Source organism: Panulirus ornatus, chromosome 2, assembly GCF_036320965.1.
Source record: "Panulirus ornatus isolate Po-2019 chromosome 2, ASM3632096v1, whole genome shotgun sequence".
In the NCBI taxonomy this organism is placed as follows: domain Eukaryota; kingdom Metazoa; phylum Arthropoda; class Malacostraca; order Decapoda; family Palinuridae; genus Panulirus; species Panulirus ornatus.
The window spans coordinates 86633453-86648710 of record NC_092225.1 but is presented as its reverse complement, the minus strand read 5'-3'; the positions used below and the strand labels follow the sequence as shown (position 1 = coordinate 86648710).

Here is a 15258-nt window from a genome sequence, read left to right as displayed (position 1 = left end):
TCCCAGTTTGAATGCGCTCCCTTCCCATTAGCCGCGTTTAGTTCCTTATTCCCTGACTAATGTGAACACAGTGCAGGACGCTTCCCAACCCAGATTAGTAGATACGATTTATTTTGAACTTGAACAGATGTCACCTATCGTATTTTCCACCTTATATTCCAACAAAACAATGTCTACACTTTTTTTGTAGAATTTTTCATTAAAAAAGAATACCTTTCCTAAAACGTAGTCTGAGCATAATCCAAAATGCTTTTTTTTTTTTTTAATAATATAGAATTTATTGACGTTCTAAATCTCTGTTTTCCAACTGCTCTGAAAATTTACTTGAGAAAGGATACCTAGTTATCTGTTTATATTGACGTAATAGAGCATAGACGACATAATTTTGACGATGGTATGACATCGTTAAAAGTGTGTGTGTGTGTGTGTGTGTGTGTGTGTGTGTGTAAACAATAAGTAAATAAATGAATAAATAGATAAAGGTTTATTGGACTTAGGCAGCGATTCGGCTGAAGATACTTGTCGAGATATTACATACATTACAGAACTGGAGGTTATCTACTTAACTAATTACGAAAGAGCTTAAGATCGAGGTATTTCCACGTCTTGCCGGGGTGGCAAATATACAGGAATGTTTGCAAATACTAAGGTTTACACATCATGCACTTAAGTTGAACATTAAGTGATGAATAGTTATAGTAGTACAATAGTTGACATACCACATAGCCTAACGAACATAAAACTGAGCTGTCGAATTGCTTTGCTATGCACTTGTTCATGGATTGATTATGACGTTCACAACGGTAGGTATAGGAATGGTCTGTACGAACTATGACTAGGACAAGTCGGTTGTGGTGAGGAACGGTGTTCGGTGGTGGAGCGACAGGGGTCTGTGACGGGGGGAGGGTCAGAAATTTATGCCAAACTGCCTTGTGTGAACTGGTGGTGTATGTCGGACGGGGTGGATACAGATTGCTTTATAACTATAAAGGAAGTGGAATGTAGAAATTCCTTATATAATGGTATTATATTGAAACAAACTTTAAGATTTTAAATCCAAAATAACATTTCTCAAATAGATATGTGGCATAGATCACTTTAAGAAAGATTAGGACATATTTACCTTAAAATTTGGCGGTAGAACGCTGTTCCGGAGCGTTCCATCCAAAATTAAACGCTGCTCTTTTTCCGTAGAAATGCATTCGCAAACGTTTTCTACCAAGTTCTTGCTTAATTTCATGTGTTCTCTCTTGACGTCTTTTAAGAACGGCACACTGTCTACGTTTCTTTTTCAGGCAGTCTGAACACTTAAAAGTTAAGTTCATCCCCTACTCATGTCTTCCAATTTGGATATATTCGTGGCCACCCCTAGCTGTTCGTTGCGTCTCGGCTCTTGATTCTGATACCACTTTCTTTGCCTCCTCTGAACATTCTCTGTTAGCTCTTTGTGCTTCGTTAAGTGCGGTGAATAAGCTTGGGAAGCATATTCTAGTTTTGGCCCTAATACTTGAAGTGATTAGCTCACTGAATGTTTCCTTATCCCATGTACTTGAATGTGATTCAAATATTTGTCAGTGGTTTGTTTCTTTTACAATTCTCCTCAGATGGGGCTTAAGCAAATTGTCGACTTCCAAGTTCCTCTCACACAGATACCCGCAACTCACTTCTTGCTAGATAATATTCGTATCGAGTCATTTCCTTACACTCTGTCCCATCCTCATTCCTTTCCACTTACCCGCATTGAAGCTCATCAATGTTACATCAAATCAACTCTGGATTTTGTCTAGGTTCCTTGGCATCATCTGCAAACAGTATCTGGGTTTGAAACCAGAGGAACACTGGCCCTAGGGCACGCCACTGGTGACCCCAACCCACTTTCCGTTCAGGTAATCTGGTCATCGAAGGAATTTTTCCCTTATCCCTACTAGAAGATCCAGCATCTTTACCAGTTTCAGGTGTGGCACAATATCAGACGTGTGGATATGTGTGTGGTGTATTGTATATATGCGTATGTGCATACATGAGTACACTACGTAGGCCAACAAATATACTCACCCTGCTGAGTTAAGGTTGGAGATTCATGGTGGAGACGTTTGTCTGTCTTACGGAGCCTGCTGTTTTGAATGCTCAAAACCACAGGAATTTCTTTGATTTTATTTGTGGTATTTTTCTGGGTTTACTTCTGTTCAGAAATACAATTCTAGAATGTATGTTTAGTGATAACCGCCTGATTTCCTCATCGTACACTTTACACCGGTTAATTCTCCACCTCACCATTCATGTTATTATAGTCTGTAACCGAGATCCGTATCGTCCACTTTGAAATTCTAGCGAGATATCTTGGATGACGTTACCTCAGCGATCACTGGAATATCTATTAGCCAGTGCCAGCAAAAGATATCTTTAATGACGTTTCTCCAACCATCACAGCAATATCTATTATTCAATGTCAACAAAAAGATATCTTTGCTGACGTTTCTCAAGCCGTCACTGCAATATATGTGCCAGTAAAAGATATCTTTGATGATGTTCCTCCAGCCATCATGCAATATCTGTTATCCAATGCCAATAAAAAGTTCTTTATACACTTGCTTTCTTCCTTCTTACCTCTTGTGTCAAGCTTTTGGTCTTCATGGCATCTGTATTTGGGCTGGTGATGATGTCCGGTGGAAGATTATCCTTCCCACACGTCAAGCAGATGGCGTTGCTCAGTGGGTCGCCTCACAGAGGTGCGTCTCTTACAAATGGCACCAGGAAACAAGAACACAGCTGGATGCGATCCAGGACTGCAGTTCACTTTTGTATCTATTTCTCTCGGTATTGAAAAGCCTTGAAGGCGCATGTTATAGGCATTCGTAAGGCACCAATTACGTTAAAGTCCTTAAGATCTCTGATGCACATGAATCTAAAGGTCTATGATTTGGTGTTTTTTTCCTGCAAACCACTTGGAGGTTTAGCAACTGATTCTCATTCCTGTAGCACACGACGTGGTTATGAACCGTAGCTTTTACTCAGTCTTAGGGAAAAAGAACGTCGACGTGTAATTCTGGTCTCTCATTCATTTATCGCCTCCGTAATGGTATTCAGCTGTTAAACAAGACGGAGTGAATCATGACAGGACGCTTGTGACCTCTCAGCAACACATGCACACCCGTGTATTCACATGGCATCGCACATATTCTCAGATTCACGAAGCATTAGACTTACAGATTATTTTACGCTTTTCCATATTGACAAAACACTAATTTCCAGAACCCTCCAAGGAGAGTGTCTCGTGATAATATTCCTATCAACGAGGACATTAGTAAATTCAAATGAAACTGCTTTTGTGTATTTTTTATTAAATAAGTTATACATTTATTAGAGTACTCACTCTCAATGCACTTGTGTTCACATGTGAAGAGAGGCGGTGAAGCAGTATGTCAAGTTGCACTGGGGATGTGACTATGTTTGTGCTCTGATAGAGTGCCAGTGAGGGCAGCAGCAGGGGAGGAATGTAGGATGACATAAACGAGGAGAAGAATGAGTAACTGGAGGGAGGACTTTCACAGTAAAGGGGAAACTGAAACCTAAGGAAGGTCAGAGTGTCGACCATAGTGATGGTTAGGTCTAAGGTATGAGCATCAGGGCAAAGCTCTATCTACACAACGATTCGGAAGGTTGGTTTAGGCTGAGGTGCGCCACCAGCTGCGCCAGCTGTAGCAGTACCAGCAGCAGCAGTGGCAGCAGCTGCACCACCTGTAACTCTGTCAAAGGCACCAGGGTTAGTCCTGAATTCCTGAAGCAGCTGCATTTCCATCACTCTGCGACGACGTTCCAGCTCCTGCCTGCGGGCAGCGGTGAGACGTTCCTGGTACTCCTGTGGGTCCAAGAACTCGGAGACGTCGCGGCCGAACTCGTCCACGATCTCTTCAACGGGTCGGCCGAACTGATCGGTAAATCTGACTTCACCGTCAACGTCAACGAACTGCAATTAGGGATAGAGTTACGGATGGTTGTTTATTTCCTCTGGACCGAGCGAAGCAGCGGTCAGTCTATTAAAGATACATATTTCTATCACCTATATCGTATATGTAAGGGATTCTCATTACTGATAAATACCTTATATCTTAGGGATATGCATCTGTTATCTTCACTTTATGGGTTTAGTTGGGGTTAGGTTTATTCAACGATGCAATATATATATATATATATATATATATATATATATATATATATATATATATATATATATATATATATATATATATATATATATATATATATATGACTATTATAAGAGCCAGAGACTGAGGATGACACGAGCTCTATGTAGCTTTATACTTACCACACGAATGTTGTTTGAGGTTTCAGCTACCCTCCGCGCCTGCTGAATGACGAATGGATCCGGAAGGGTGGCCAGAGGGTTGTTCAGGCCTGGTCCAAAGAATTGAGGACCAAAATTTTGGGCTGGAGCAGTAGTGGATGCAGCAGCAGCGGCAGGGGTAGCAGCAGCAGCAGGGGCAGCAGATGGGGACGGGGCAGCTGAGAGGGCAGGATCAGCTGCAGCGGCTTTGGCCTCAATAGCAACAGGAGCGTCGGCAGAATTGGTCGTAACCTGACCACACGCCACACCCGCTACAATGAGTATACACACCTGAGGGACAGACATTATGATGGTTACTTATCATGATTGCCACCAGGTGACCATCATTACACTACCAAAGGAACCCGCCTCCCTCTCAATCCAACGGAATCTTGGAATTCCCTCTAGTACCACTGAAGGAATCTGGCCACCTACTATACCACTTAAGGGATTCAAAACCTCCTGTACCACTCAAGGAACCTAGCAACCTCATGTACCACTGAAGGTACCTAGCCACCTCTTGTACCACTGATGGAACTTGGCCACCTCCTGTACCACTGAAGGAACCTATTGTGCTATTGAAGGAACTTAGTCATCTCCAATATCACTGAAGGAATCTAGCCACCTCTTGTACCACTGAAGGTACCTAGCCATCTCCTGTACCACTGAAGGTACCTAGCCATCTCCTGTACCACTGAAGGAACCTACCAACCTCCAGTCTACACTACCGAAGGAATCTTGCCACTCCTCTACCACTGAACGGATCTAACAGCCTCCAGTCTCTACCCCCGAAGGAATTTGGCCACCTTATGTGCCACTGAAGGAACCTAGCCACTTCTTGTACCACTGAAGAAACCTAGCATCCTGGCTTAGCCACCTCCTATACGTAGCCATCTCCCGTCTGTGCCATCGAATTAACCTAGCCATTTCTGTACCACTGAAGGAACCTAACCAACTCCTGTCTGTACAACCGAAGAATCCTAGCTAAATCTGTACCACTGATGGAACCTTGCCACCTCCTCTACCACTGAAGGAACTTAGCCACCTTCTATACCTGTGAAGGAGCCTAGCCACAACTCTTTCCACTGAAGAGATCTACTCACCTTTTGTACTCTTGAGAAAGCCTGCCCACTACTTGTATCAGTTCAATAACTTAACCACTACTTCGAAAAGCTAACCACCTCATATCTCACTCTAGGAATCTGACGAACTCGTACCACAAGGATCCTAACCAATCATTATTACCACAAGGAATGTACTCACCGCCTGTGAGTCGTAACCACAGGCAACCTACCCATATTTTGTATCACCACAGAAGCCTCCTCGTTATCTATGATAAGTGGCAACACAGGAGCCTCCTGATGACCTGCTCTTGTGAGCGAACCTGTTGACTGTGCGATCTGGTACTAATGAGAGAACCTACACAACAGTATTTTTTTTTCAGTAATGATCAACTAAACTTACCGGTTACGGAACCCAAGTTAACCAGAACTCGGAAGGGACTAGATACGAACCCTACTTTGTCTCATATCATTTCAGACAGAAAGTTTCCGTTGAGGTGATGGACGATGGCCTAGAAGTTGTACGCCGAAGTACTCTATGAAAAACGGTGGAACATTTTCGGAAAATTAAGAGAAATCATGAACTGAATTCCATCCTTCAACACCTGCAGGACCTTCAATATCTGCGGTGATATTGGTTGGTTGTTTGGGCTTTAGGCCTATCAACTGCCAGGGTTATTAAGGCTGTCAACGTACGTTACATCCACCAACCGACAAATGTTTAACACCTTCAGGTGGTACAGATAATTCTAAGGCCACACACACACACACACACACACACACACACACACTCACTATGCACTTGGTGCGTGAGTGATATTCTGCACATATTTGTTCTTACCGTGCCTGCCTGACCGCTGCTGTAGCGGCACTCATAACGATCGGCATCAATGGAAATGGTCATTTATCTTTCTATGTACATAGTTGACGATCTATGAGCAGCAACAACGTACAGCCACACTGGAGAAATATACGTAACAGAATATTACAAATGAAGTGCATATTTTCTTGTGTTAGGGGAAAACATTCCACGACTCTTTTAAATTTTTCATCAACGCTCTGAGGTTCTAGATTGCGTTCTGCGTCACTAATATTTCTCCTGCGGCTGACGTTGGTCCATCACTGTTGCTTTTCCACGCCACATTGAGTGCCACAGACAACCGCCACACTGCACACGGACCAAATGAAAAACTTCATAACTTACAATAATCCTCATGCTGCAAGCTTAACTGATGGCTGACTACCCAGAGCTGCTTGCGTGCGCGTCTTATATACCCACCTCCCAACTTCCTCCAAATGTCAGGGCGGTGCGAAGTCTTTTTTTTTTTGGCCCACACACACCGCGAAGGTTGCTTTTTCCTCGGCTCGACGGCAGAGTCGGGAAGTGCCCCGCGCCTGAGTGAATCCAACTTCAGTGATGTTACGATAGGCTTGTAGAAAATGCTACACTAAGTGCATAGTCTCACACACACACACATATACATATATATATATATATATATATATATATATATATATATATATATATATATATATATATATATATGAATATTTTTTTTCATTATACTTAATCGCTGTTTCCCGCGTCAGCGAGGTAGCGCAAGGAAACAGACGAAAAATGGCCCAACCACTCACTCACACACACTCATATATATATATATATATATATATATATATATATATATATATATATATATATATATATATATATTTTTTTTTTTTTTTTTTTTTTTTTTTTTCTTTCATACTATTCGCCATTTCCCGCGATAGCGAGGTAGCGTTAAGAACAGAGGACTGGGCCTTTGAGGGAATATCCTCACCTGGCTCCCTTCTCTGTTCCTTCTTTTGGAAAATAAAAAAAAAAAAAAACCGAGAGGGGAGGATTTCCAGCCCCCCGCTCCCTTCCCTTTTAGTCGCCTACTACGACACGCAGGGAATACGTGGGAAGTCTTCTTTCTCCCCTATCCCCAGGGATATATATATATATATATATATATATATATATATATATATATATATATATATATATATATATATATATATAAACGCCCATACACGCACACAGACATACATATACATTTCAGCGTATACATACATATACATACACAAACATATACATATATACACATGTTCATATTCATACTTGCTGCCTTCATCCATTCTCCTCTCACCCTGCCAACCTATCCTCAAACATTTTCTTCATATGTCCGAACCATTTTAGCACACCCACATCAGTTCTTTCAACCACTCTCTTCTCATAACTAAACCTTTTTCTTACCTTTAATTATTTATTCGATCATACCACCTCACACCAGGTATTGTCCTCACACATTTAATTTCCAAATCATCCACCCTCCTCCGCACATTCTCATCTCACATCCATACAACACCGTTAGGACTACTATACCTTCAAACATACCCATTTTCACGTTTCCAAATGTCGATCTCTCTTTTCCCACATTTCTCAATGTTCCCGCTAAATCACCCATCTCTCGTAACCCACTTTAATTTTACCCACACCAGCTGAAATGTCACTTCCTTACACTCGCAAATTCCCAAAACTCCTACTTCAACAGTGGTGCTACCCCTTCCCTAGTTCTTGCTCTCACACCGACCCACGACTTCACCCCTAATACAATGCCAAACCCATTCTTCACATATTAAACTTTGTGTCTCTCAGAGCCAGAACATCCAGGTTCTTTTCCTTAAACATGCTTCCTAGCTATCTTTTTTCCCCCCATCTTGGTTACATTCACACACATTTAGACACCCCACCCTGAGCCTTCTAGGAGGATGAATGATCTTCGCGTGGCTCTTTCTTCTGTTCCATGTTTTAGAAAGTGAGACACAAGATAGGGGTAGGGCGATTGCCAGTTCCCTGTTCCCGTCCTTCTCAATCGCCTTCTACGACATGAATGGCATACGTAGGTTGAATTCTTTCTCCCTTACCCCTGGGGTATGGGATATATACATATATACGAACAAAGTGCATATGCTGTTGACACTAAAACTTACACAAAATCAAGAACAAATCCTTCAAAAACTGTCAATAGTAATATCAATTAGACACACAAACTTAATAACCCACCAAGATCAGTGATCAGTTCAGTTAGGTCAATTACATAAAATCTTTCGAAGTGGCTTGTGACTTTGTTGAACCTACTATTTGGTATAATCTCCCGGTCCAAACGGGGAGGACGTGCTGGAATTTTTGTCAGCAGAACTTGGTAAGCCCATCCTTCCCCGGTCTACCGTTACTATCATCGAACTAATAAGGCTTTGCGTCAAAAACTGCAAGTTTGTTTTCAGTAATAAGTACTGTCTCCAGAGGTTCAGCATGGCGATGGGAAATCTTTCGGCCGTGATGAATATTCTCTACATGGAGATCTTCGAAGTTAAACTTCTCTCCAACGTCATACTAACAGGTGCTAAATGGTTTTGCTTTGCAGACAACGTTATGTGCATATAACCCAATGATGAAGACATCGGTGATTTTCTCCCTTGATTCAACAGCCTAGTCGTACTTGAATAAAGTTTACCTGTACAAGGAAGAAATTGAGGGAACCCCTTTCCTGGATGTCATGGTACGCAGACATATGAAACAGCTCAAGTTTAGCATTTTTAGAAAACCTACAAATGTCTGCTAATATATACACTTCTACTCAACTCACCATTATAAAGAAAAACAGTCCGCGTTCACCTCAATGTGGCGCCGTGCGTACCGCAACTTGCAGTCCAGAAATTCTAGATGAAATTAACAAAATGTATGAAAATTTATCGCACAGTACCCCTTGACCTTCATTGACAGCTATTTGTGTGGCGCCAAACTTTTTCTTCTTCGCCTCAAAAGCCAAGGAACCTTAGAGCACCAAAACCTTCCAGCACTACCGTATCACAACAGTTTCCTGGGACTGCCCCAGCTACTTTTGGCATCTGATTTTAATATTGTATTTAAGAACACCAGTACAGGGAGAAACTTGCCGACAAAAAAAAAAAGCCTGAAAATTCAAATGGTTGTGTTTATCAGATACTAAGTAAGAATTGCAATAAAGGTTATTTTGGGGCAATATGGGGTGATACAGTAGGCTGTAATATACCAAATTATAGGCTGATCCTATCTACTCCTGGGTCCCTCTCGTATACCTTAGTCAGGTTGGTATAACATCTGAAAGCATCTAGTGATGGAAAGGTTTACCACGTTAGCTACGCTGTTTTGCATTGGCCTACCGTCCAGCGAATAACAAGCTACATTACTGAACACCACGATATTTGCGATGCATTTAAATATTGAATGTCATCCGAAAGAATAACCTAATTTGGATACCTGTGCGTCCAGCTATGAATTGCTAATAAGACGTCTAATTCCTCAAAACCCCAACATCTTGCATCACACAACCTCCCACCATCACCACCATTGAGCAGCCTTACCACACCCGATGGATCTGACTCTGTCAGTCAGTTCTTGTTAACCAACAACCTCCCTAACCATGACTTTGATGAATGTTTATATAAAGTCTCAGCTCTCTGATTCAGCAAAGTAATAAACTTCCCAAACTTTACAGCTTTAACGATAAGGGTTAATTGGCAGTTTATGCCGTGAGCATAATGGCACCAATCACAGTCAACGTGAGGCTTTACAGGCAGCCAATCAACACCAGAGTAGTGGACGATCCACACTAAAAGGTTCAGTGGGAATTGCTGCACGCCAAGCGGCGGCTACGATGAGAACAAAGATGGTACCAGGATTAAGATAACTTACAGGGAAGGTGTATCAGTAGCTACGTCAGGTTTCTGATGATGGTTGAGTAGCTGCGTGGGAGAGTCAGATAACAAGAGAGACCTGATGACTCATAACGAGGTTATCTACTGAGGTATCATAAAATAAGTCATAGGATCAGGTTCGGAGAACAGTAAGCATATCCCCAACCACCCCTTCCTCCGGCTCAACTGTCAGACTGAAAAAAAAAGAGAAACATACCATTCAATATAGGGTGAAAATGGGATTCAATACTGCTAAGAGAATCTTATGTTAAAGCATGGTCAGGAAAAGGTTTCTTTTTTTTTTTTTTTGTCAATCTGACGATATCTGTTTGTCGATGGATTTTGAAAAGGAAAGAGACAAATTTACTAGTCGTCCGGTCGTATTTAATAATTATAGCCGTTGGTTAACCTAATTTGTATCAATGGCTTATATTCTTCGGGGATCTACGACCTAACCGCCGGTAGCAACGTCAGACCTCATTCAAGATGTAGGCAGCCTGAACCTGACGTGGTATGACAGGGCAGTGAAGCAGAATGTCAACCCTCTTTGATTTGCTATCAATAGTCTCGTGAGTACACCCAATCTCACAGGATCCCTGAGGTGCTCGTAATCCAGGAACATCCACACGAGCACAACCAATCATCCATCATCCACATGGTCACATCAAATCCTCCACCATCTACGCTGACAGTCTCAATTTCACACTATCACAGTTTTTTCTCTCAGTCAGATAGCAACTCCCGCAGACATTTCATGACTTGCAACACTGCGGACGTTTTATGAATCCGACACAGCGCCAGTCCTTCAGCCTCCCCACGAACATTATCAGTCCTTTCAAATCCTCTGAGACATTCCGGTAATAACCCGTGCAACCGTTCTTTATTCATTCTTGCACACACACATACACACACCCAAGATGATGCTATGATTGAGAGGGCTGAGTTACAGGAAAAGGTTAAGAGGCCTTAAATTTCACCGCCTTGGAAGAGAGAACAGCGAGGTGGTGACCTGATCACAACTTTTAAGCTCTAAAACAGATAGAGCACGTAGACCAGCGGTGTTCCCTTGATAGATTAGTGAGGGCCACCAGGGCCAACTTGGGCGATACAAAATATCGATGGGGCCGCGGAGGCTTTGTGAAAACATAAACCTGTAAAATCATTGCACAGATACGTAATACAGCACATAAAAGAATTCCATTAAACCTCTACACTTTATATGCCGTAGGTCGATAATCAGAGTTTTTCGACTAATACTTTCAATTTGTACAAGTAATCTTTCTTATTTATTTACTTATTTGTTTTTTTTATTCTATTTCGGACCGCAGGAGAGGCACTTCTTATACAGGATACGTACGGCCCGCGGCCCGTGTGGTGTATCCCGTCGATGTAGACAGTAAAGTGTTCTTCCAGAGATGTGAGGACCGATCAACCACACGCCATAACATATTGTGAAAAAACCTTGTTAATTCATCGCAAAGAAGTACGATTAGGGTATAAGAGTGGTGGCCGAATGGACTAAAATGAATGGAAACGTGGTTAATGCAGACATCCCCTCGAGTGTCACAAGTGGCGTGTAGCAGCTTAGGTCTGCCTCCTGGTTTTCTTGATTATTGTAAAAGACTTGCTGGAGAGGTTGGAGTCTTACTTGAATGTATGCTGGTGTTGCCATGATGACACCATCTCATAGCCTGTTTCTGGCCCTACCTCGCTAATGAGGGGAACGGCGAACATGTGATAAAAAACTAAAGTCATTAGAGATTAGTACACTGCATATCAACCTCCATCTTTGTTCTCTGTGCAAAGGATGATGAACACTACCTTTTTACAACCCCCTCTCCCGCCCACTCCCACCCGTTTACTGTCCCATATATTTTCTCCGTATAGCTTCAGCCTTAGGCTGAAGTGAGTTCAGTAAACCTTTAATAATACTAATACTACTATTACTACTAATAATAATGATAATAATAATAATAATAATAATGATAATAATTATCATTATCATTATCATCAAATAACCATGTGCACTAAGACAAACACGTAACAGATAAATCCAGGAACTCATGCATGGCTGCATTCACAAACAAGCACGAGCAAGCACAGAGGCAAGCAATCTAAACACACACACACACACACACACAGGAGAGTAAACTTACATCCACGTACTTTACAAATAGGATTTTACTTAGACACACAAACACAAAATACCAGCTGTCCGTGCAATCACACTTACGAGAAGATAAGTATAAACAATTTAAAACTTCAGTGGAAAACATTGGGAACACTTTCGAGGTGGATGGTCTACGAGCCTGATGAGGAAATGTGGACGACCATCAGGATAGATCTGTACCGCCTGAAGGAAAACGGTAGTGACAGAGATAACTCAAACCAAGAACATCTGTAGCATTAACCATAAAGGGTTAAGTGGAAGAAGGTCAAGTTGTGCAGGAAGAGGCAGAGCTGAGGCTGGCAAGGTGTGGACTACTGCACACTGAGGACAGCCACCCCAATGCACACTCACTCGAAGGAAATGTCATGAGGGAGGTGAGAATACCATGAGCCAAGTGAGAATAGTGTGAGAAAACTTAGAATATTATGAGAGAGATGTGAATGTTATGGGGAAGGTTATGGGAGGTGAGAATATTTGTGTGAGGCGAGAGGCCATAATAATGGCAAGATAAACAAGAGCGAAACACACATAATGGATGCATAGGGAGATAAAAGAAAAAAACTTCAGTTAGACAGGAGCAGACGTTTCAGACAAGATGACAACATAAGCAGCGGATAAAGCCAGTCAACCTGGTGGATGAATCGTTGTGGAAAAATGAAGGATGAAGTTCAGGGACAGAGACCACTGATGGTATTGGAGACCATGTGTAATATTTGGGAGGGAGAGAACAATAGAACAAGGGAAGGATTATAATGCAGAACTACTGGAGGCAACGTCCACTTTCTCAGGAATCAAGCGAACAATACAACAGTAAATACACGAGAAGAACTGTGCCTCCGAGGATACATTCCAGATGAAATATGATGACTAGTCGGTGGTGAATTAGGCACACAGTCTGGCATAGTATAAAGATACTAACATCGTATTCACTGAAAAGACAGACCAAAGGGTGAGACGAGATGGGGGAAACAAAGAAAAGAAATAACGTAAAAAGAGGATGAGAGAGAGAGAGAGAGAGAGAGAGAGAGAGGGGGGGGGTATAGAGAGTAGACAGATGTGAGCGTCAAGGTCAGGACCATAAGACGCTAGACACACCACTCGCTCAGAAAATCAGTCTAAAGACAGCCTATGTAAATAGTGACTAGAAACAAAGGATAAAGAATTGGAGTTCTGAGACGACTCGCAGTACTTCCAACCAAATGTTACTTGAGTTTTTAGATAAATCTTACGGAAGAAATACACTGAAGCCTAGTCATCCGAAAGACACACAGTAGTTAGTTTGGCTCCAGTAAGTTCAAGTGTTGGTAGGGGATGTTTCCATTGTGAATACATACTGACAACATCACGCTCAGAACAAAACTCCCGAAATGAAGTAATAATATAGTCTTTAAAAAAAATATGAACTAGACAAAAGATATATTTGGTTGATAACCCGAGTACGACCAAATACATCATTATCGTTGCTATCATCAATTTTGCCACTGTCATCATGATCATTCCTACAGCTGTCGAGGACTATAATCAATCATGCCTGGAATATACATAGATCAACACTAGAACAGTTAACCAAGGCTAACTTGCAACTCATCCTTCACTCCAGTTTCCGGGTTACTCTCAAGTACTTCTTGTATTCAGTTTCCCCCGTACATCAGACCCTGATAATTCTGAGCAGTATTATAAGGCAAGTGGCCGGCTGTAGCTGTCGGCGATATGCTAGTGCTGTCACGGAGAACTGGCAACATTTGCAAGAAGAGTAACAGTGGAGACATTACGTCCCCAAACAAGTAACAGCCGCCAAGAAGTCCTCAAAAACAGACTACAAGTCAGTATCGCGTCCAGAGACAATATAGAAATAATATCATTACGTTAAAGATTAGTTTGATGATAGAGATTCACAAGCAGCATTTACTAGGAATATATCCATAAAGACAAGAATGATGATCAACTTGGATTCAAGATGGAAGGAGTCGGCAGTACGTCTAAGAAGTGACTGTTGTGCAGAGTAGATGTAGGAGAGGAAGACAATAATAGTTCCGGATTCTGTTTACGAAGTGAAGTATTTGTCATTTTCAATGTGGTGATTCACATTTACGACAACCTTCATTTTCAAATTAGATGGTTTCCAGTAGAGGTTTCAAATGACATGAATAATAATCAGTTCGTTGTTCAGATCCCTTTCTAGACGAATGGTAGACGCTCAGCTGTGGGAGTCGGGTATACTTTGATGCCGGGCCTCTCGGTGGTACTCACTCTCTCCGGAATTACCTTCACCAGAAGCCCCTGACACCAGTAGCCCCTGACACCAGCAGCCCTTGACACCATCGTTCTTCACCTTAAATATGACCAACTTTCGGACAGCATCAACCCCTGAATATTTTTTTTCCCCCATCCAGTGGCTCATTGGACGACGATGTTCAATAAAAGTTCCGCAGTGAACTCCAAGGACATTCCAGTACCCACCTCATACCATTTTCCACCCATCTGTCATCTAGTGTAAGTAGCAATCCTCACCCTCTGCACATATAGCGGAAAGTCTAAAAAAAAAAAAAAAGAACCCAATTAAGGAAACTGTTCTTCCCGTCCAGTAACAACACTCTGGAGAACCTGGATGGAAGGAGAACAAGCAAGTACGTAAGACAGATGGAGAAGGACGAGGATCAGGGACTGTCAAGGATGGCAGGTGTGTTTACCTGAAGAAGGTTCTGTTTGGTGAGTACGACTTGAAGACATGACTGTCTTAGATTCTATTACTCACACTAGCAAGTGATGAGCCCAGGGCCCCAGATCACCAGCCAGTTAACCAATCTGCAGCTGTGAGAGTTGACCTGGGCATTGTGGAGTCGGTGTCGCTGTGGTACAAGTTAATGCTGCGTACAAGCACGGATGTAGGACAGTGGGAGAAGAACGGGAACCTGGGGCAT

The 15258-nt window shown here is 42.1% G+C and overlaps 1 protein-coding gene across 1 annotated transcript; it reads right to left on the bottom strand.

Annotated features, from left to right (window-relative positions):
* Nucleotides 1-3321: 3321 nt before the first annotated feature.
* Nucleotides 3322-6665, bottom strand: LOC139752976 (uncharacterized). Its single transcript, XM_071669139.1, has 3 exons — nt 6611-6665; nt 4328-4636; nt 3322-3967 (listed from the first exon to the last, which is right to left on the bottom strand). The coding sequence occupies exons 1-3, from the start codon at nt 6620-6622 to the stop codon at nt 3641-3643; spliced, it is 648 nt and encodes a 215-aa protein (XP_071525240.1). The 5' UTR covers nt 6623-6665; the 3' UTR covers nt 3322-3640.
* Nucleotides 6666-15258: the final 8593 nt, after the last annotated feature.